Source organism: Corvus brachyrhynchos, unplaced genomic scaffold, assembly GCF_000691975.1.
Source record: "Corvus brachyrhynchos isolate BGI_N302 unplaced genomic scaffold, ASM69197v1 scaffold59, whole genome shotgun sequence".
NCBI classification, from domain to species: domain Eukaryota; kingdom Metazoa; phylum Chordata; class Aves; order Passeriformes; family Corvidae; genus Corvus; species Corvus brachyrhynchos.
The window spans coordinates 4,328,031-4,352,338 of record NW_008246054.1 but is presented as its reverse complement, the minus strand read 5'-3'; the positions used below and the strand labels follow the sequence as shown (position 1 = coordinate 4,352,338).

Here is a 24,308-nt window from a genome sequence, read left to right as displayed (position 1 = left end):
GGCAGCCCCTGAGGATGCAGGGACATTTCCCCTCCTGGAATCTGCAGCTGCAGCCCCTGAGGATGCAGGGACATTTCCCCTCCTGGAATCTGCAGCTGCAGCCCCTGAGGATGCAGGGACATTTCCCCTCCTGGAATCTGCAGCTGAAGCCCAGGAGGGTGCAGGGGCATTTTCCCTCCTGGAATCTGCAGACGGAGTCCCTGGAGGCTGTGTGGGCCCTCGGCTTCCTTGGGGTACTGCATGGCCAGGGCCAGCAGCAAGTTCCCGTGGGCTGTTCCCAGAATTTCCAGGCTCACTCCTCTTGCCACTGGAAGAACCAGCCTGTGCCACAGAAGATATTGTCCCTCCTGGGACAGCTGGGAGCTGTCCTGGTGGCCTGAGCTTCAAAATCCTCAGAGCCTCTTTCTTGTAATTTTTTTCTGTTGTCCTGATAATGGCGCCTCTTTTCTGAGCATCCTGAATCAAGTTATTCCAGTTTTTATCTTCCTTTAAAAAAAAAAAGAAAAACAAGAAAAACCTGTTATCAGCAAGAAATCAACACAAATGGACAGAGGTGTCAGAGGAGGCACAACCTCTTTAATCAAGGTACCTGACACAACTGTCATGGAAACCACTGTTATGTTCCTTCTGGAATGGAAGAATCTTATGTTTCAGGTGCGAAACAGCAACAGACACTCTGGCTGCTGTAACACAGGGAAGGCACTTTGAACCATCAGAACTTCCAAAAAATGACCGTTGCTCAATTTCCAGGGGTTTCGCTCACTGCCGCGGGACACACAGTTTATTCCCTGGCACTGGAGAGGTTTGAGGACGGTGCTCAGCCCATTCCATTGACACTGAGCCCGTTCCATTGACACTGCACCTACCATGAGCGTCTGCAGCCGGCCCAGGATGAAGAGGCTGAACCGGGCTCGGGTAATGGTGACATTCAGCCGCTGGAGGCTTGCCAGAAACCTGAGTGACAAGACAAAAACTAAGCTCCTAAACTACTTCTTCCACAAGGCTTAAGGGTTATGAGTAAAAGACATAAAACTAAATGTCACTGAAATTAATGGCAGCACTTCCTCCCCATCCCCAGACCCCGGGGCAGCAGCCCTGCCTTACGTGAAGGGCTGAGCATGAACTGTGTTTTCTTTCTTTCACCAGTGATTCCTTGCAGGGAATTCCAATTCTTTCCAGCTCTTGCTGTTGATGTTGATGTTTCCTTTCTTAGAGCAAATCCTCTCTTAATGCCAACCACTGCTTCCTTAAACGTTCCTCAAAGTACTGAGGACATCAACCTCACTTCACCTATCAAGACTTTAAGCTTCTTTTTGACTTGAACTGAAATACATTAATAATATTTGGCATGATTAATGGGAAAACACCCTACTGAAGTACTGAACAGTGCATATGAATATTTTATTTTAAAGGTGACCTGCACTGGAAGCACGTCAAGGCAGACTTTTGCTTTGTCATGCTTCAAGAGGGGAGAGTATATCCTTGCAGAAGTTTGGTTTTGCACTAGGAAAATTCCCTAGCTTGGTTTTCAGGGATCACAAACCAAGATACTGAAACCTAAACAAATGCTGAGTGTATTCTTAAAGGTTGATTTCTGTTAGGACTCATTTACCAAAACTCAAAAAAGCTTTATGAGACTAATATAAACTATTTCTACTTTAATGGAAAAGCTTCCAAAATGCACTGCTTATTCTAACAACATCCACAGCTCGAAAGTCCAACTTTGTTTGAGCAGGTTCACTATCAGTGCCTGGCTCTGTGGTCACTGCACTGAGACCTCTGCAGCAAATTCACAACCCTGCAGTGAAGGCTGCAAAAACCACCGAGTCACCTCAAAAACTCTAGACAGTGCAGGGAATAAGAGAAGCAGGAAGCAAACAGGGGAGTGGATCCAGCAGCACAGATAGAGTTCTCTAGATCTTGAGAAATGAAAGAGAGGGGACCTTGAAAAGCTACTAAATATTCCTGACAGCTTTTACAACTGAAAGCCAAGAAGATTATTTTCTCAGGAAGGGGGCAGGGGGGTGATTGTCATCCCTTGGTGTTTTCTTCTCCCAGTTACTTTCAGAGTAAATTTAATGCTGGACTAGCAACCCTGGAGAACAAAATACTTCACTCAGGCTACAAGATCATAGGTAAGGGTGTGGCAAACTTATCCCATCACACCTTGCCAAGGACACCTGACCCTGAAAGAGAGATGTCCAAGCCATCAGCATGTACAGCTGCTACGGCACTGCACTGGCAAAGCTTGAACATATAAACCTTTATATATTAATGTATAAACACAGTAAGCTGGAAAGTTCCCGCTGAAAGAGCAGAGGTTTAGTCTCTTGTCAGCCACAAGAACTGGCAGGTTCCAGATGCCTTCCATTCCCAAACTCAATCAAATTAAGAAATCTTCAAAAGGCATTATTGTTGTTTACTCCAAGATTTGGATTCTTTCTTTTCCCAAAGTATCATAGATCAGCACAATTAAAAGCCATTTTTCTTGCAATCAGAGAATGAGTATCAAAGAAACATAAGCAGCTTAGTGAGACCTGGTATGTGGAAACAAAGGTTTTTGTTTATGTGAGTAGACTTCCCCTAGTTTAACTTAAAAGGCAGTGAACTCTAAGAAGGCATATTTCATATTTTCACTACCATTTTTTAAACTAAAGTGATCTGCAAGTTAGAGAAACAAATCAGCAACTGCTGGAAGTGCTCTGGGGGTAAACGGCACACTCAGTGTTTAGTTCCTTCTGTTTCAGACAGAAAAAAACAACATAAAAAATTAGGAAATCTGCAATCTTGAATTAAGACTTCCTGCCAATCTCCCCCTAGCTAAGATAAGCACGTTCGTCTACAAATCCCAGATCCGAGTCTGCTACATCACATTCCAAGTGACATATACAACTAGTTAACAAGACCTTTATGGATGTTAACGGGACAGCATCATCCACAGAAGAGGAGTTTCATTTTAAGAACAGCATTCAGAAAGTTACAAGGTGTGCCAAAAGCCACAAGAACAGTAACTGCTGCAGTAAGAATGCAAAGAGCCAAGATCCCAAGGCCAATCCTGCCAAATGCAGGCAGTGGCAGGATAAGGGAGCTGTGCAAAGGGATCAGCACATAATACAGAGCACATCACCAGCATTTCCCTGCCCCTCTTGCTCAGACTTCTCAAACCAGGAACACCAATTCATGCACTGAGATACCCTTTAATTCTGGTAGAAGTGACTTGTTCTCTGTAACTTTCTTACCAGTCCTATTAAAAATATGACTTTTTCTACTGTGTCCCTGGAAATGGGATTGCAAATCACTGCAGGACACGTACCCAATGGATCCTTTGGTGCTGTTGGCCAGCACACATGCCACAGTGGAGCCTTCAGAGCTGTTTGCCCGCACACAGGACACGATGATGCAATCCTTCTCCCGGCCCTGGAACGCATCCACTGTGTCCACTTCTCCCGGGCTGTTGAAGAAGCATAATTCAGCAGCTTGCTAATTCCGAGTTGGATTTCTAAGCAACATAGTGATGCAAAGAGCCTAAACACTATCCTTAATGCTTATGTCAAACCCACCCAGGGCGAGTTTCTCCTTCAGTGTATGAGCCTAAAGCTGAATTTACTGTTCTGAGATCAGCATCATTTCTGAAAATCTGTTTGGGTCCACACAGCATGGAATTTTAGGGTCTTTTGAATCAGCTTATTCAGAACAGCACTATAACCAAAACATGTATACAGATTATAACTAAGAAATGGCACAAGGAGACTGTGCCTGTTTTAAGCAAAAGGGTTACATGACCCCTTTAAAGGCACAACCAAGTACAAATTTTAGCAGTACAGAAAGAAGCTGGAGACTTTTTGCCATTACTTAAGAGGATAAACAAAGGATTAATATGCAAGGCCCATCTGAAAGCTTGTTGTTTCTTTACCTGTTATTCTTAAACACACTTTCTAGTTGTTCCTGAATTTTCTTTTTCTGGGCACTGTAAGGGGTAATTATTCCAATGCGACGAACGCCCAGATCCTTCCTTTTTTCTTTAATTGTTCTAATTAGCTCCATCACCAGCTTCACTTCCCGAGGATTGCTGTAAGAGCTGCACAGGACACAATGGAAACGTTACAGAAACATCTTTGAGAGATCTTTTCAATTCAATGCTTTGGCCCAGTTTCATGGGGGATTTTGAGTCACAGCCCCTGTTTCGAACTTTTGCAGCTTTTTTCACACAGAGGCTCAAAGATCTTAGCAACCAGACCCTGATGAGGGGCTGACCAAGCCTGGGAAGTGCAGACACTGAAAGGCTGCACTTCCACATTCCCATGCACCTCCCAGCTGTGCTCTCCTTACAGAACAGGTGAAGGGGAGGACTGAGCCTGCCACCTCCTGGTATCTCCTCAGTGTGCACCTGGGAAAGGGAAGTCACTGATTAAATCATGAACTCAAACTCTTGCTGAAGTTAGCAGAGACTGCAGGCATTTACTGGCATCTAATAGAGAGACACCAGGATTAAAACCAGTTTCAGATTTTAAAAAATGCCCAAACCATTCAACCTCTTTTTTTCGTAAAATTAAATCATATCAGCTGGAAAATGCAGTTCTAGCTACTTGATGCATATTGGAACAACAGAGGAGAGAAGACAACTCTTCTGTAGGCAATTAATTCTCAGAAAATCTAAACTTTGGCTGAGTAGAATGCAGGACTTACTCATTGTCTCGCTCCTCACGACCATCAGCTACATCAAAAATCAGGTATGGCTGGAATGGCCAATCTGAAGAACATCTGTTCTCCTCTATTGCCCTGGAAATAACATTTTCATCACTAGGCAACCATACAACTAAGAAATTCTAAGAACTGATACTTCATTAATTTATGTCATGGTTATCAAACACAAGCAACTCTCCAGGATGAGAGGAACTGGCCTCAAGTTTCACCAAAGGAGGTTTGGATTAGATATAAAGAAATTTTTCTCACAGAAAGGGTTGTAAAGCATTGCACTAGACTGTCCAGGGAAGTGAGAATCACCATTCCTGGAAGTGTTCAAAAATCACGTGGATCTGGCATGTGAGGACATAGTTTAATGGTGGAAATGGCTGACACTTGAGCTTGATGGTCTTTTTCAACCTTAACCACTTCATGATTGTAATTTTGAGCTCTTTTCCTCCCCAGAGTCCTTAATCTTCCCTGCTACCCAAATAGTTTGAGGCCTGAAAAGGAACTCTCAGCACTCTGTATATGCTCAGTTTTAAGGGATCTCACCTCATCTATCACACCCAGCACTAATAGAGATGGAATGCACATTTTCTCCCATCAACTATCTTTCCCCCTCCCACAACCTCAAGTGTTTTTAAACTCACAATAACACCCTAACATAAAAATATGCTTTGAAATACCCCCTGCCCAGAAAGGAGAACAGAGAGCTACTCACTTGGCAGTCTTTAGGGTCCTGCCATAAACATAGTTGGATGGGAAGAGGCAGATGTCCGGGTGCATCCTGTACTGCACGGTCAGCTGCACCACGGGCAGGCTGCGGAGCACGTCCCTCTGCACTTGCTCCTCCAGGTGCCTCTGCAGACGGGCCATCAAGGACTGGTCGTAGCCATACTGCTGAGCTTTCTGCCACAGGGAGAACAGCAGATTTCATTTGGGACCTCATTCCCCAGCAGGCAAAGTATTTGGTGTTTTAAACTTCTAAATCGCTGACAAAGTGACAACTACTCACACTTCAGTTTTCTACGTGTGTTGGTCTTATTAGCTCAGTAAAGGCCACCTGCACAAATCTGAATTTTTGTGTGTAATCTTTAGCAAGACAACTTCCCTTACTGAGTCACAAAACACTAAAATTGAACACCAACCGTAATGAAAAGCAAGACTTTGCAGGTGGAATCTTGTTACACAAACACACAACCTGTAGGCAATTTACCCCTCTAAGGAAGCCAGCCTGACTTTCCTCCTTTCTTTATCAGGAGTGTTGAAAACAGTCCTTACACGTGGATACAAGGACACGCTTTTGTACATTTATCCTTAGAAAACACCTGTAGGGTCAGGAAGTCCCCATACAAACAGGAAGTCTTCATCCTCCTTAAGGAACAGGGTAGTGACTGAAGCTTCCAAAATGAGATAACAGCCTGCCAACAACACATCATCCCTCACAAACCAAGTGCCCAGCTTGAAGCTTGTATTGCCCCATTGAAATGTATCTTTTTCTCCCTCTTTAAATATTTTCTATAGATACTGTTCTTAAACTATAAGTACTCTATGGCAAGAAAAAAAGCAAAGACCTTGAACACTTACTAGTGATTTGACAGTAGGAGGGAGTTGTTTGGGATCTCCAACAAGGACAAGTTTATTGCAGCGATGGATCAGTGGAATCAGTGTTTCCACCTCACAGGACTGCCCTGCCTTTTGGATATGCAAACAGGACAAAAGTAGAAGTTGTAAGCAAAGGAGGGAAGTATGTTAAATTTTCTGTAACACAGCCAGAATAACTGAAATGCTTTAAGTCTTCTAAAAAAATTAAAAAAAAAAAAAAAAAAAAAGAGGAAAAAGAAGGACTTTTCTCTAGTAAAAAAACTACCAACAGATTTATTATTATATATGCAGAGCTCTCCAAACATATAAATAGAACCAAACCATCTGGAAATCTCTACAACAAAAAAATGTGGCTGAAGCGTGGTTCTAAATAAAAGCTGTCTACCCATTACAGCACCAAACAAGTCAGGAAAAGAATCAATTACAAATTATTCTTTCTCCTCATGGTTCTACTGGGGATAGGGCAGGCAACCCACAAATACTCCAGCAGCAGCCAAACAGCCCCAGGCTGCCTGAGCAGAGCACAGGGCAGGCGTGGAGGCGGAAGAGGCTGCAGGTCCCAACAGCTTCACTGACCTCATCCACGATGACACAGCTGAAGGGATCGAGCCCCTTCCGTGAGAAGGCCGATTCCAGCAGGCTCCCCCCGCTGGTGCTCAGCGTGCAGCAGACGATGTCAGACTCCAGGATGATGTCTGCCTGCACTTTCTGGGAGTGCACCCGAACCTTCAAGCACAGCAGGACACCCTGGTTAAAATTCAGCCTTAACTGCAACAGTGAGTGCTCCTGTTTGGGCTTTTTTCCCAATATGCAGCCAGAGTAGCCCCAGATTTCACAGCTGCCTGTCCGTAACTTACTCAAGTTTATGGCCTTGATCCATTTACCCACTACTTTATAAATGCTCCCAGCTACATCAAAACCAAATTTCACCACAATTAAAGGACACCAAGTATAAAAATACATCAGCTGAAGTTTATTAAAGATAAATTCTCCTACCTCCTTTAGCTGAGAAGCAAGTTGTTGTCTCTCCTTTGCAAGTCTGCCAATTTCATCATTTAACATTTGACTCTAGATGGGGGAAAAATTAAAGAGAAACCACCTTTAGCACCACCCATTTCCCATATACCTTCTTTCCTCCCACACCCTGAATCATTTCCTAAACATTTAGACTTGCTCAGACTGTCTGTTAGTTTCAAACGTGTCTGAAGAAGCCGATCAGTTTCTTGGAAAGTTGTCAACATACTTAGGCTCTGCAACACACAATACCAGATCTTACATTTTTGTGCAACTGGGAATTGGTTCACCACCAGAAAACTCTCATTTGAGTACAAATGCCAAATTTTTAGACAAAAAAAAAAAAAGGAAAACTTCAAGTGCAACACATATTCCACAATCTTAGATCACGAGGTATCTTCCTATATTTTCAGTGAAACAAAACCTGAGCTTTGAAACATACAATCAAATGAAACCATTAAGATTTATAAATATGGTTATGTTAAAATCTAATTGGTGACAGAACCAAGTGAAGACTACTAAATGCTAAAGCAACAAGTGGCATGATCAACCAGTGGAAAATGCTGGCATAAATAAACAAAAAAATTCCTGATGTGAAGTTCTTCATTCCCTTTCATGGTGCTACCAACTTTTCCATTAGTTGAAAAAATAGGTGAAGAGACAGTTCTGCTTAGAGGTGACATCAAAAATCAGAGTTCTTTTGGTGTTACGAGCACAAAAACCCAAATAGGATTAAAAATTGTCTTGCTACCTCTCTCTTCTCACATCTGTGCATGGCACGCTCTCGAGAAAGCATATCCAGCTTCTGATCCAGAGCTTCTTTCTTCTTCTGGATATCCTGGTCACAGTCACCTGGCTTTCGTTCTGTAATAAACCAAAGGAGAACATACAGGAGGAATAGAAAAACTGTTACAGTAACTCCAAATTGGACAAATTGATCTTTTTGCTGGGTTTTCCCATTTTCTATTGAAGTTTTATCTTGTACAATGAAGACAATGAGAACTGCTTCCAACTGTAGCTCTCAAATGCTTCATTCCTTAAAAATGATGGCTTTAACGTGTATGTAATGTAATTTCTTAAAGGAAAAAAGTCACCTTGTTTATTTCTTTCCTTCTCCTTAGATTCTGGCTCATATATAAACTACCACTTCCCCACTAAGATTAAGAAAAACAGTGCTTCATGAAATACTATTGTAGAAAAATCTTCTTTCTTACAGGAACACATGGTCCATGTGGAAAACACCACCAAGCTCTTAGAGAAGACTGAAGAAAAGTCTGCTTTCCATGTTACTTACTCATTCTGTGTTCAACTTGCTTATCCAGGCTGAACCCCCGGACTTCACTGTTGATTGATTTTTCAGCACCAAGTCGCACTAATTTGATATCACCACAATTTCCTGTTTACAAAATCAAAGTCCAAATATTGTTAAATTACTCCGACTGTCTCTGTGCTTTGCTATGACAGTTTAAAAAATGTAAACATCATGGATAGCAAACAAGGCTTTTCCTTTTCTACTTATCTGGAGTTTTCAGCACTTGACTTGTACTTAAATGCAGCTACAAAAAAATCAGTAATTCCAAACTCCAAAAAATAAAGATTTTGCCCAGGTTTTAGTGGTGGCTAACACTAAGAATGTTATTTTGAATTAATAAAACTACCTCTTACTCTCAGGTTTATCTAAAACTTCCAGAGTTCCCAACTTGGACAGTGCTGAGTCCCATCAAGTAATGCAGTTGGTAAGTCAATACCAAATTAATGTTTGGTTACAACGCAGATATTTCCCCCCTTGTCACTAACTAGACGTAGAATTCATCTACTTCGTATTAGTCACAAACTGGGAGGAGGAAAAATGAGAGGCTCTGACATATGAAAATTTTCAGTCTGTTTCCCATGACCCACAAAGTCCAACTTAATTCAAAATAAAGGCAAAAGACTTGTGTTCAAATCCCCAAAGAGTACTTAAAAACTGGTGAACTTAAACCAGCAGCATGAGGAAAGGGTCAATGTCTATAGAAAACGAAGTGTCATTTATTAAAAAAACCACAATACACCTTTCAGAAAAGCACATTAAAGTTAACAACAGTACAAGGATGTACCAGTCATGTTCTGCAAGAGGAAGAAACTGCTCAGAGGAGCGTGTAAGTACAGTACATAATCAACTGTTTCAATTCCTCCACCAGGTTTTGCCCATTTAACATTAAAACAGAATTTTAAAACAAACCATACCCAAAGGCTCCTGTTTGTTTTGGCATTTTTCCTTAAATGCAATGATGATCTTTTTCATGAGTTCATCAAGAGCAGCATTTGATGGTGCACAGACTAGAAAACGGTTTGGCTTAATCTTGGAATTTTTTTCCCGAGCTGTTTTCTCATTCCTAGTGTTCTGTAGATTAATTAACAACAAACCAAAACAAGCTCCTTAGATTGTTTTCATTTGAGATTGAGAAGCCAGATAGTACATTCATGTAAACCAAACCCCAGCACATGACCATCCCATCATGTTCACTTACTTCTCTCAAAACACGGGACAGAAGTCCTACAATAGTTTTTGATTTCCCTGTCCCAGGTGGTCCATGGATAAGGCAGATTTTGGGAAGTCCTGGGTGTTGCTTTACCATGGCATAAGCTGTCTCAATGGCTCTCTTTTGATCTTCATTGTATTCATTCATACATGAAGCCTGAAGGAATAGACAGGGCAAAAAAGTAATGAATTATTGTTGATCAACCTACCAACCTTCCACATCAATTTTCTGTGCTTTCAGAATGTCCTCACCCCTCTAGCTATAACTCAAAAGCTGGAAGGGCAGGGAAGCTTTTTGATTCTAGGTTTTATCTAGATGCACAAAACCCTTCCTTGAAAGTTGTAACAAAGGTTTTGTTCACTCTCCACACCTTTATTTACAGTACCCTTTTCATCATAGGTTTCATTTCCTGAACACTTCCCCAGTAAGGGGAAAGAAAACTGAAAGCAGTTTGAAGGACACCTACAACAATACAGCACAAAGACCAGAGCAAGTTCAGACCCCTCTCCCACCCCATCAGCCAGCTCTGAGAAGGGCAGTGTCTCAGTGCTTTTAAAACTTGGCTGTTTGCTCTTGGTCATCTCAAAAGCCAGCACGAAAAACCAGACCTGCAAAACTCATAGGCCCAAATGCCTTCTTTGTGCACCCTGGCACTCCCAGCTGCAGGACTTACAGCACTTCCTGAGGCTACAGGCAGATCTCTGGGACAGAAATCGTTGTAACTTGGATCTATGATGGGTTTAGCCAGGGGGCTCCTGCTCAGCAGCAGAAGACCTTTGAACTTTCTGTGTGTGGTCACCAGGGAGCCAACCACCACACACTTCACTTGCTTATGGATGAAGAACGACAGATTGCCTCGGGTTTGCACAGTAAGATGACAGGCAGTTTGCTGCTCCTTTTGTCCTGTTAAAGAACAACAAGAAACCAAGCTGTTCACTCAAAAACTATCCAAATTATTAACTGAAAGATACTCCAGTAAGTCACTCAATGAATTCAGCAGAACAAGATGCTGTCTTGTACTAAGGAATCAACAGTGAATTTTTGCAAAATCCCAACACTTCCCCACCCCCACCAAAAAAAAAGACCAAACAAAAAACTAGTGCTCTGTACAACTACTCAGATCACTGCTTTAATAAGGCAGGTACTGGGTACTTGGTAATCCTGGTAATTAACAGTTTCAGTTCCCAAGAGAGTGACAATTTTAGTCAGTGAGATCGTAGAAGTTCATGGCACGTTGTGCTCTGCATGCACTTGTAGGATGGTATTGCCATGAGATACTTCCTCATCACTAGTTTCTGGTTTTACATGAAGCAGTAACATTTGCACCGAAGGAAGTCTCTAGAAAAATTATGAAAAGCAGGGCTGCAGCTTCATTTCCTGACTTTTTATAAAGCTTCTAGCATGAAACAGACCTGCTATAGAGAAAAAACAACTCCATTTCCTCTGAGGCGAGTGGTATATTACAACTACCAACAGCCAGCTATGAAGAAGCATTTCATGGCACCAAGAAGGATCCCATTTTTATTTCAAGCCCAGTTACTCACTATTTGCATAGCCAGATGGACGAGAAAATCGTGTCACAAGGCCAACATGATTCACTTTGTGGTTCTCCATCCCACTTTCTTCCCCAAAGGTGTCCTTCTCCTTGTGGACCACCAAGAGGATTAAGTCATCCTCCTTTGGATGAAGCTGCCTTGCCAAATCACTCTCTCGTAAATGAGCTACCCAAAAGACAAATTAAAATCAGAACATTGAAAAGAAAACGCTTACAATTATTTTCTGACTGTAGAAGTACTGTTCACTTTTAAAGCTGTTAAAGGTTACAGCAAAAGATTATCGTGAAAATTTTAACTCCATCCTGCACTCTTAAGCCTGAGCACAGCGTTATATAAAAACAGAGCAAGCCAAGGACAACTTTATCAAAACATGCTGAAGAAAAAAAACCCAGATGAAAGATATGGAAGGCACAAATTCCCTACAAAATACATATTTCTCTTAGGTGCATTCTGTAGAATAGCAAAGTTGAAATCCTTTCTATATTTAAAGCAAACACAAAAAAACTCTACAAGTGCCAGCTCATTATAAAGCGTCATCTTCTTGAAAATCAGAAGATTAAACAAAAAAACCCTCACCTGTAAAATGTGCTGTATTCATGTCAGCAGAAAAGTTCTGTAAGTAGAAGCAGTAACTTTTCTCTCTTACTTTCTGGTTTTCTACCCATTCTTGTGCCAGCTACACATTGAAAAGGAAACAATAATACTTTGAAGGGTTTAGTGTATCAGAAGAAAAGCTTATCATGACTCAAAGGGGAAATAAATGAAACTATCAGACTGTCAAGTAAATTTACCAAGAGTCCTACCCATTTCTTTTCTTTCACATAAGCATACCCATTACATATAAACACACAGGGCAAACAGAAGTTCTTCCTTGCCACTCACCCATTTAAGGTACTTTCTCAAAGCTCTTCACAACTACTCTTGAGTTTTCCCTGACTGCATTTTCACCTTAAAATGTCAATATTAATCTGGCATTGACTTTATTTTCTACCTTATTTCAATAGAAGTGATGCAATGACTGAACTTGAAAGCATTCAGACACTGATTGAAAGAATACTGTGTTTTGTCACTATTAAACTATAAACCAGTAAAGACTAGGGAAAAAAAAAACTTCCTGGATTAACCTATTCTCTCGTGTTTCTCAACAGAAACCAAAACATTAGTATTTATCCTCTTTTTACAGACACTGTCATTGAAAGATCTCAGTTTCTTAAAAGATTTCTGGTTTAAACTTTATATGCTATAGAGAGAGGAAGCACATCCTTTGTCACGCCTTTTATTGTGGGTGCACATCCAGGAAAAAAGAAACACTTCACTGAGCCGAATAACTCTGGTAGTCCCCAGTCCTAAACACAACTGTTTAGATTATCTACCCCAAATCATTCCTCTATTCTGATCTGTATCTGAACATTTTCAAAGGTAAATAGAGGACATAAACCAGGTTTTGATCGCTCCATAAAATTTAGCAGTGTTGATGAAACAAACCAAAAGGCAGAAAGCTACTTACTGTTTCAAAGGCATTGAGCATCATCAAGGGGAAAAATGTATTAAAATAGTCATTGTAGCCCTGAAATCGGACAGGAACAGAGGCTACTACGGACTGCAGAAGATTCTTGGGAGTTCCAAAGTGGCTGAAGTTTGCAAACATTTCGTAAGTCCACTTTAGGACTTGGTTAACAAAAATGCTGTAATCGCGCTGCTGAGCACCAAGAAAGGAGGAGTAGGTTTCTCGGCCAGGCCCTCTGGAAATATTTGAAGCATTGTCATAGCGTCTATTTTGTGACTGGAGAACATTATTGGTACTGAGGGCTTGAGGTACATTACTGAAACTTGGAGATTTGCACGTTGGATTTCCTGCTGGTGCAGGTTTTGGATACAGTGGTGGCCTGACTACCACCGGTTTGGCCGCATTCACTTTGCTTTTTGAAGGTGGGGGTAACTTTCGGACATCCTCAAGATCTTTGCTGAAGGCTGCGTTCCGTGAAGAACTTGCTGAGCTGAAAATTTTGGTAGTGGAAGGCTTTCTTATTTTAGGTGGCAGGAGAGAAGGCTTGGCAAACACGTGATCTGCCCCTGGGCTGGTGGCTTTGTGTTTACTACAGTATTCTCCAGGTTCTTCCACCTTTTCCATACAGTCTTTATAGCTACATTTCCTAACAGCTGAGGGTTCGTTCTGCTGAAGAGTTTCATCAACATCCATTTCCTCTGGGGTCTTGCTACTTACAGCAGCATCTTGAACACTTTCCTCCTGAGAGCATAACTCCATATCCACAGGATCTAACTGAGTTAAAAACAGATTATCATCACCTTCGTCACTGCTTTCATCTGATTTACACCCATTTTGCTTTGAAGTTTTCACCTCACACTCAGGCAGGACAGTGCAACCTTTTCCTGAAGACTCATTTTTATCATCTCCAAGTGCAGTGGAAGAGAGACTTGAATCCATAGGGACAGGAGGAACCACCACACTGTTACCCTCCCATTTTCTGTTCCAGTCTGAAGAACGAGGCATTTTAGAGGCACTTGCCACCTCCTCCATAGAGAGGCTCTCCAATTTTCTCTCGCTGGCAGAGGGACAAGCAGTCTCTTCTCTTTTTTTCTCCCTTTGGTTTTCAGCAGATTCTTTAAGAGATGCCAATTCAAAACTTTGAGGCTTTTGTTCCACAGGTTTTGCACCCGCTTTGGTAACTTTGTTTCTGCTCTCCAAACTTCCTGCAGAAGTTTTCGCACTTCTTTTGGACCTCGCCTCCCTTGAATAGCGAAGGTCTTGGCAGATGAGCAGTTTTTTATTATGTTTCACAGACAAACGCTGAGCCTCGATCTGTTGGGTCTTCTTTTTCTGTGCAACTCCAATTCTGCCTGCAGCTTTGCCGTGGCTGCGCAGCAGAGCCAGGCTCTCCAGGGAGGGCTGGGACAAGTCAAACGCCTTGCGGGGGCCCTTCTTCAGGCCCAGCTTTTCCACAGTTGATGCTGGAGCAGGACTCTGCCGAACTTTTCTTGGAGGAACCACAGCAGGCATTGACCTGCCAGGCTGAGAACACTCTGGCATGCTTTGAAGTGGTGTTTTATTTTTGGCTGTTTTAACAACTGGAGGTTTTTTAGGACTTCTCTGAACAGCCGGTGCTGATTTACATTTTGCTGTGGCCTTCTGTGGGCTTGTGCTGTTTTTCTTAAGGGCCAACTTTGAAGCTAAGGAGCGGGGAGATGTAGATGCTCTGGGTTCAGGCAATTTTGAGTCCAGAGTGAAGCCTTTAGCAGTACCTTTGTCTACACATTTCTCCAGCTGACCTTTTGCATCTTCCTTACTAACTGATTCTTGCAAGGTTGAATTAGTTGCTTCTTTTGTATCATCAACTACTTTCTGATGAGAAATATCCTCTGTCTGCTTTTCTATCGAGCTTGCTGCTTCTTCCATGGTGTCATCACTTAAGTAATCCAGATCATAACCCCATAAATCTAAGTTACTGTTCTGGAACTCATCTGAATTACTCCTCTCAGCTGCTGGTTTAACGTGATCTTGTTTATACTCCTGAGTTGTTTCCACAGCATACGCTTGAGTATCTTGCCAAGCTGAAAAAACCTCAGCTTCTGTTTCAAATTCAAAGTACTGAGAATCACAATCATCCAGTAACATGGGAGAGCCTGGAGACTTTGATTCTCTTTTAGTGCCACTATCTGAAATGCTGCTGGAAGCTGAAGACTGCTCTGCACACACATTTTCATTCTTGGTTTTTGTTTCCTCCTTGTCAGACACGCTTTTTTCTTCATCAGAAGAGTCTGAAATTACAATGACTTGATTGTTAGGGCCATCTGCACCACAGGGACACCTGGTACTTTGGCCTTCATTGGAAGATCTTACAGTACCTTTCACTTTCCTTCTAATATCAGACACATTGTGGCACGCTGAGCTTTCCTGGCTGGACACAACAGAAAAATTGACGCTTTTGGCATAAGCAGCTAAAGATAATTTACTGAGCTCTCTATCAACCTGGGAGTCTGATATAGCATCATCTTTAGAAACCGTCTTCACAGAATCCTCCTCTTTATTCCCCACTGAACTGTTCTCCCTCTTGAAATATTCCGAAAACTCAAACAACCTGTCACTTGATTCACGCTTCACTGACAGTGGCCTGATCATATCCCTCTTGTTTTCAGAGCTAAATGGAAAATAACCATATGCTGAAATTTTATCCCTACAGGTCTCAGAAATTTGATTTTTGCAGTCATATTTATCCAAGTCTTTTAAATTAGGCTGCTCCTGGTTTGAAGTTTGCATGTTAGAGTTTTTCCTAAAGAAAGACATCAACGATGAAGCTGATTTTTCTTCTGTTGATACTTTTTTTGGTGAGGCGTCATTACGCCCTAAAAGCAAAGTACTGTCATCTTCCTTCCCCTGCACCCCAGGTTCATTTCTAGAGTTAGAGGAATCTAGCGATGCTTCCTTGGATATCTGTTTAGTAGGGACCAGTGTGGACTGGAACACACTGTTTACACTTGTCTCCTGCATACTTTTGCAATTCCTTGAAGATAGGGAATCAAGATGAGTTTGAGCAGACAGATGCGGTGGCGTTCTGGGTTCTGCTTCGTGTTTGATTTCTAACTCTCTGCCTCTCCTGAAATCTGAATGCTGGGCATTTGAATTAAAGCATTGATCATCCGCATTGCATTTCCCTGCCACAAGATCATAGTTCCTATTTTCCTGAACTTTCCCACCTTCTTTTGTTGCCAGTGAGTTCTGTGGGAAGATACACTCCTGAGCTGTCAGGTTATCAGGTTCCTTTTTAATATGCATCAAGAGGCCTTCTGTGGATGTGCAAGCTGTTGAACTTCTAGATGCATCTCTGCATTCCTCTTCCCAGGCATTCCTTCTCCTATGGAAAGGGTTCTCTTGACAATCTCTGCCTTCCTTTGACATGACAAATGGTGAATAAAGGTCCTCTCTCTCATGTCCACTCATCTTGTATCCATCATCACATGCATTCCTCTCGTGTTTTATCGAGATGGTTGGCAAAGCTGTTGAGTTTGAACTGCTTCCTCCAGCCAAAGAGGTGCTCAGTGCTTTGCCGTTTATACTTCTTATAACTTGCTTTAAACACGTTTGCAACTCCTGGGTTTCCTGGCTGCTCAGCTGCCACCCCACAGCGCGATTTCCCCGCAGGAGGAGGTTGAGTTTGTCCAGGTACTGCTTGCAGAGGGCGTGCTGGCCGATCTGGTAGCCCTCCTTGAGCAGGCTGCGGATGAGCTGCACGCAGGCGTGCTGCACCGAGTTCGGGGCCTGGAACAGCCCCGCGCCCGAGCCCTTGGCACACAGCCCCGGCACCTTCTCACTGCACCGCGTGAAGGCTCTGCTGGGAAGTGTAGCACACCTCACCACTGCCTCCACCCACTCCTGGGAGCTGATCCACAGCAAGTGCAGGCACTTCTTGCTTCTGTGTAGCTCAACAATGGACACTAAGATGAGGAGGAAGAACTCAGAGATTTTGTCGCACTGCTGGATTCGTTCGATGAGGATGTCTTTGATTTCTGAGCAAAGGTAGTGGATGACCTCTACTATATAGGCTACACCCAAGTCCTTGAGATCCATAAGGGACTGAACAAAGGGGATGAACCAGAGGAATGTGCTGTGATGGACACGCATATCTCTGCCAATGTCAGACTGAAGCATGTTAGCCAGGGTCTGCATATCTTCATACATGTTGGGGCAGTACTCTGGGCAAATGGCAGCCTTCCATCCAGTGTCCTGAAAAATACATTCACCACACAACATCCTCAGTGACATGCACACCTACACAGTGTAATATGGCACCTTTTTTGTAGCCATAAAAGTTACTTTCTTTTATACACATGTTCATTAAATGGTAATATCTCTTACATCCCAATGTAAGTCATTAAAAAATGCAAAAAATAAAGAGTCCACAGATGTATAAGGAACTAATTTCCTAAAACATTATCTGTGAAATTGGTGTGAAGTAGTAGTTCCTTTAAAAATCATTGTGAACTATTCAAAGACACTGTCATGCTGGCATAATTTAACCTCAGAGAACCAAAAACACATTTAAAGCCTTTAAAAGACATTTCATAAATGCAACACATTGACATCAAGAGATGAACACACTCAGAAATGTTTATTCTTGACAATGTCATTCAGTGACTACAGTTCAAAGAACAGGAATATAAAATGCTGGTTTAATACCTTTTGAGGCTTTTCTGTGTTATAATTATACACAATCTGACTGCAAGAAATCATGTCATCACCGTAGTCTGACTCTGGTTCAGATTTTGTCCTAAAAAGAAACACAAATCATTACAGACTCACACAATGAAAACCCTAAAAAAGTCAGGATAGACATTGCTTTTCAGATACCAAGTGACCATTAGAACTTGTCAGTGATAAACCATACCTATGAAAAGGTACCGTATTTAAAAAGTGTAAAGCTTGTTTTATCCAGCTTGTAAGAGGTGGGGGAAGCAACTGTCTCAGGAAAAAGTTTTCTACTGAGTCATGGATTTGCCTATGTACATAGAACAAATGCCCAGAATGCCATCAACTGAAAATTCAGGAATTCCCATAAATTTACCAAATCCCAGACACGGAAAATCTCCATTAACCCTTCAGTGCAAGTTGGTTGTAGCACTAAATAAGCACTGTTAACTAACAGTCTTCCCAATTCAGGAAAAATATCCTAACAAGTTTAACACAGACATGATGGTTGCCAAAAAGAAGTGAGCATATATTTTTTTTTGAAAGAACCTCACAATTTTAGGAGACCTACTTCAACTTTTCTTTGCTTGAAGTTGGAAACATGGTATTTTTTTAATTGCCATCTCCCTCCCCCAACACAAATTACAGCAGCACTGACAAGAACTGACCTCCTAAAGCTACTGCGAATATTTTTGATTTCATTGTTGTAGCTCACACTGTTTATTATGGTTTGAAAGGCTTGGACAGGATCAATAAGCTGACCCCAAACTTTAGATCCGAGCTGATCCAAAATAACCATGAAACAATGCAGGGCAGGCCAGAAGGGGTCAGTGGAATCGTCTGAAACACAACAGCAACAGGGGAGAGGGTTGAAATGCAAATCCTGGACATTCTTAGGCTAAGCAGAAATTGCAAGAGCTGCTTCTCATTGATCTTTCTAAAATATCAATATAAAAGTATTCTAATAAGTTGCAATTGTACTTTTTAACCTGAAGAAAGAATTTAAAAAGTCAAACTCTCTTATCTACACAGAGACACTGCTCCTTATGCAGTCTTACATCAACAGGAGCCTGAATGCTCATTATTAATATTAAATAATACTGATGTTTCCCAACTCTATGAAACTGATTCTTTCACACTGATTTTTGTAGGGCTGTACTAAGAAGTGGCACAACTTACACAGCTGTTTATTCTTTTACTTACAGAGCTAATTTATACTTCACATTTATAATAAAAGCAATTGGTTCTTTCAAGTGTTCTTATTCCTTCACATAAGAAAATACATCCTCAATAAACACAAAGTTTATAAAGATCTGCTCATTTAAGAAGCAATCCTGGTCTTGAGCTCACAGGCCATTCCCAGACAATGCCATGGTAACCTATGGGGTTACTAAATCTGAATTCTAAATTTACAGCTGCAAAAGGGAGTCCCCTCAAAAAGACAGATGGAAGAGTCAAATTTTAAGGCAAGTTGCAGAAATTCAGGAGTTTCTTTACTTTAGGACTCAAAATTCAAACTTTATGCCACAATGAAACGTGCATTCTCTATGCACATGCAGCCTGTACATTAAATGAAAATAGAGTCAGAAATTGGAGATTTGTCCTCTCAAAGCCTCCAAGTCAGACTTGGCAAAAGCACTGCCATCCCTTCTCCACTTCAGACTTTGGATGTCATCTTCCAGTATTTGCCAGTATTACCCAAATATTGCACCTTCCAGAAGATAAACAGGCCTCATTTATAATCACCTCTCATTACACTACCAAGAACTTAACCAGGAATTTGATAAAGATGAAAAATGGGCTATAAACTGTCTTAATCTCAGCATCAAAATTAGTTACCAGCTGCTTCTTTCTCCATAGTGTGAAGTATAGACTGCATGAAATCATTTTGTTTTTCAGGGCCCAGTAACAAAGAATCCATGGCTTGTTCTTCCAGCACTGACAGCAACATGCAGATCCCTACAGAAGAAAAAAAAGAAGCAACCTGTCTATATATTTGAAAAAATACACAGCACCTATGAAATTGTAGAGCTCTGACTTGGAAGAAGTGCTTACAAAGGGGAGACTACACAAATTCATTTCTGATCATAAGTACTCACCCAGCCAATAGTTCTTGTAGTTGGCTGTATCATACAAATGAGCTGGCAGAAGGATGAGTTTACCCTTTTCAAACATTGAAGAGCTGTAAATATCTGGATTCTCAAAAAGTCCCAACTCAATAACTTTGAACAAACAAGTCAGCACTTCCTCTAAGTCATAGTAATCATCCCTATCAACCTTCCCTAAATTTCTTGCTGTTAGGATGGCCCATCGACGAATCTAAGGATTGAAATAAAAGTTATATATTAATCAAAAGAACAAATAAAACCACAATTCTGTAAGAGGAAGCACTGCTATTACAACGGGAACAAAGGCATATTTTTATTAATAGAGTAATTAAAAATAAGTCTTCAAAATAATCTTTGAAATAGGCTTGCTTTACGTACAAGATTATGTTGGTGACAAGGAAGCTATAATTCAGGGTAATACCTACAAAGAAAATTCCTTAGGATTCGTGTGCAACAGTATAGCAATTGGTTTGTACTAATGTCATGTTATTTACATGTTACTGACCAAGATTTTCTGAGAGAACTGCATACTGTAACAGATGTCAAGTTTTATTTACAGATAAATGCACCACACAGATTTTCTAAAACCATGCAAAGACAGCACTCAATACCCTCAGTATTAACATGGTGCACAAAACCAGGATTGACTGGAACTCAGCAGAACAGAAAAAGGAACTTACCACCTCATTTGGGTGTACCAAAAAGAGATAGATTCCTGGGTATTTCTCAAAGACCTGAAAGGAGTCGTGGCTTAGTTCCATTCTACAGAGCACTTCTACACACAGCTCACCTAAAAGGGTAAGACACCGTTATAGTAAGGACTAACCTACAGGTTCACATAAAAATTTATTTAGTATCAAAATAAATATAGACATTGACACTCTCTTTTAACTACTATTTATTTTCACCTCCTTCAGTAGAACACCACCATTCCCTTCCAAAGGGATGTGATCAGATACGTACTGACTTTCTTATGCAGCAGCAGATAGGGATATTTCAGTATTTCCAGCAGGGGCACTCGCAGGTTGTTCTCAAAATTTGGGCCCACATATCCAGACAGACGTGTCTCCCCATTCTCATCTATCAGAAACAACTCATCATCTTCTCCTGTTTCCTCATTCATGGATTTCTCCATGTGGGCAACAAGGCGGGAGGTTTCCAAGTCCCACAAGTCCTATTCAGTGGGGGAAAACAACCATCAAAGTGGACTTGTAAAGAAAGCGATTGAGGACATTGATTATCACGTACAGAAATCTTAATTATGCTTTCAAAACTTGAAATCTCATTTTGAAAAGCTTCTTTCTACGCATAGTCCAAAACACTAAAGCTTTGAAACAGAATTCAATTATGCAAAGTCCAAATCTCTCACTTTAGAGTTAAGACTATAAAGTCACTTTTAAAAGAATAGCCTTCAAACCAGAAGCAATTTCATAATTCTGTTAAATAGTCATATTCATTTCAATACTTATTTCAGGACACAGCTTAGTCACAAAGCTTTGTTCCACTGGCCAATACACAGAAAGACACAATACAGGAAAAGATCGTATTTAGGAAGATAGGAAAAGCATTTCTAAAATCCTGCCTTCTTACAGATTTTGCAATTAGTGGAAGGAAAAGAATATAAACAATGCAAAAAGACTGACTGATTTTCTGGATATTTGTAGGGATTCACTCACTTAACATTACTCATCTTAAGTAACTGCTCCCAACCTCAATTAGACACCAAGTTTATTCACTGCTGCGTTACACTGCAGTAAATGGACACAAAAAGGAACTTGCAGTAGGGTCCAAGTTCTCTTATTTCCAGTCTATGGAACTTCCAGTCACATGGAATTACACTCCAGAGACATCTAGCTGACCAATCTAAAGAGCAACCTTTTAGACACCTGTATTATGATCAATTAGCTACAAACACATACTTCACATTCCCAGATGGGAAAATAAGCTTTCCAAAAATATAAAATTGTATACTAGTAAGGGAGGATTACAAAGGAGGCTGAAATTTTTTTGATTAATTGCAAGGTCTTGCAAGGTCAGATCTCTGAAATTCAAACAACAGGAGAAAACTACGACTGAGAAGTGAAAGTGAACAAAAACAGGAACAACCCAAAAACTGAAGAGAAACCAGCGGAAAAGAGAAAATACATTAAAGAAACGAGCTGTTAGTCTGGCAGATGTTCTTTGTTTCAGATGACAAACCACCACAGCACAAAAGAAGTCCAAGCTATAGTGTCTAGTCAGCAACTTACAACTAATGTTTTAGTTCTTGCCAATTTGAATATATGCAAAACAAGAGGGTCTCTGTTTTACAATCAGCAGTTTGCAACTCCACATAAAAACCCAAACCAGTTCAAAAGCAATGCTACCTATTCCCAAAACCCAATTAAACACAACCCCTGCATAAAACTCCCCCTATGCTGAGGCTGGACCACAGAAGCCTCTTAATTAATGTCTTAATTACCTCATGCAACCTTGGACATTCTTCCCTCGATTTGTGGTATTCAACCACACACTCCAGGCAGTAACAGAGGTCATCATTGGATCCTTCAAAATCTTCCTGGGACAGTCTTTGAGCAGCATAGTGCTTCAGGAACTCGGTGGTGTCAGCACCACTCTGTGTGCACCATCGGCATGTGCTCATTCTGGGGGTACAAAGAAGCAGGAATTAAAGTCCAAAGCCTTCAGGTTGCAGAATATTTCCTTTCAGCCATAACAGGACCCAATTTTCAAGTGTGGTGAATGTCAGGATTTCAGTTACTCCTTAGCAGCCTCCATGCAGGTGTTCTTACAAGATACAGGTGCATGCAGTTGAACAGATTAAAGCATTAAAGGGACAGCACATAAAAAATGCCTGTGGAATAGCAAACAGTAAAAGTAAAGCACTGAAGTCAAACATGCAAACCAGGAAAAAAAGCATGAAAACTCATTTTACATACAAAAAAAAAAAATCTCCTTACCCACACATTGCACAATTTCCAGAACTACAGTGCAAAGCTCTTTATATTATTTTACTGGTGTCTCTGGAATCTAGGTCTAGTGGCACAAAGTTTAATTAGCTTTCTTCCTTAATCTCCTGCTAAAATTTGTAGGTCAACAAATCCCTGTTGTGACAAGCAAAGGATATTTACACAGAACTTTCCTGTCTGTTACTTTTATAGACAGAAAGCGTGCTAAAATTCTCACCACAGATTGCTTTCCTCTAAACACAAAAATTCTTCACTAAGCAGCAACAGAATCATCTCAGATCCTGCTTGTCTGAAAAATTCAACAGAACACTGGACTCATAGAATCGTTTGGTTTGGAAGTGTCATTTCATTCCACTCCCTGCCATGAGCAGGAACACCTTCCACTATCCCAGGTTGCTCCAAGCCCCATCCAGCCTGATCTTGGACACTTCAAGGGATGGGGCAGCCACAGCTTCTCTGGGCAACCTGTGCCAGGGCCTCACCACTCTCACAGGGAAGAACTTTTCTCCTAACACCCAGTCTAACCCTGCCCTCTGTCAGTTTGAATCCACTTCCCCTCATCCTATATCACTACAGATCCTGATGAAGAGTCCCTCTCCAGCTTCCTTGTAGGCCCCTTCAGATAATGGAAGGCTGCAAAAGCACGAACTCTTGAACTATTGATATAAAAAGAAAGATGCTAACTACTTCTTTTATTCGGCATAACAAAAATAGATAAAGCCAAGCTTTAAGTTTCCTCATACATACACATATTCCGGGAAAACCCAACAGTTGTGGCATTTACCTTTCAAAAAAGGAGCTATTTGCTGTGCAGGTGTGCCAGGTCACATGGTGGGAAGGAGAACAGCGCTGCCCTGCAGCCAGGGAAGGGGCTGAGCCCTTCAGCCATACATGTCCTGAGTGCAGAGGGCAGAGGTGTATCCTCAGCAATCCATCCCCTGGTGACCAAGTCTCGGTAGTATTTCAAAGACCTAGAGCAAAACAGAAATCAAACCACTGAATGACAGAATCAGTCCGGCTGGAAAAGACCTCTGAGATCATCAAATCCAACCTGTGACCGAACACCACCTTGTCACCCAGACCAGCGCACTGAGTGCCACATCCAGCTGAACACCTCCAGGGATGGTGACCCCACCACCGCCCTGGGCAGCCCACTCCAATGTTCAACAACCCTTCCAGTGAAGGAATTCCTACTGATGCCCAACCTGAACCTCCCCTGGCATAGCCTGAGGCTCTGTCCTCTCCTGTCACTCACTGCCTGGGAGAAGACGCCAACCCTCACCTGCTATAACCTCCTTCCAGGTAGTAGATCAGCAGAACTCGGTTCAGCTCACACTTAAGAATTGCTCCGGTATTTAGATTAATAACTGCATTAAAGCATTTCATGAAGAGATAAGTACGATCTGCAGGAGAATCCCTTCTGTCACTCAAATGCGGACACAATGTTTCTCTCGTTTTTCACTTAGAAAAAGCGTAAATATTTACCTATGTAAGGAAGTCACTTAAAGGAGCGTGGGCGGGTGGGTACACGAACCGCAGTTGCGAGCAGCACCGTGCCCTGTAACGCTGCTACCGACACCCCGCACCGGCTGCGGAGCCTCGGCACCCACGCACGCAACGCCCGAGCACCGAAAACTCTTTCGGTTTCG

The 24,308-nt window shown here is 41.6% G+C and overlaps 1 protein-coding gene across 1 annotated transcript; it reads right to left on the bottom strand.

Moving 5' to 3' along the window:
• Positions 1-420: 420 nt before the first annotated feature.
• Positions 421-23,649, bottom strand: SETX (senataxin). Its single transcript, XM_017745562.1, has 26 exons — positions 23,444-23,649; positions 22,155-22,335; positions 20,657-20,867; positions 20,374-20,483; positions 19,685-19,904; positions 19,425-19,544; positions 18,254-18,425; positions 17,577-17,667; positions 12,891-17,123; positions 11,960-12,059; positions 11,372-11,548; positions 10,501-10,730; positions 9,816-9,983; positions 9,532-9,688; positions 8,600-8,701; positions 8,057-8,169; positions 7,288-7,359; positions 6,868-7,017; positions 6,274-6,381; positions 5,408-5,595; positions 4,687-4,779; positions 3,914-4,078; positions 3,314-3,451; positions 867-954; positions 590-683; positions 421-486 (listed from the first exon to the last, which is right to left on the bottom strand). The coding sequence occupies exons 2-25, from the start codon at positions 22,332-22,334 to the stop codon at positions 651-653; spliced, it is 7,419 nt and encodes a 2,472-aa protein (XP_017601051.1). The 5' UTR covers position 22,335; positions 23,444-23,649; the 3' UTR covers positions 421-486; positions 590-650.
• Between the last annotated feature and the right edge of the window lie 659 nt (positions 23,650-24,308).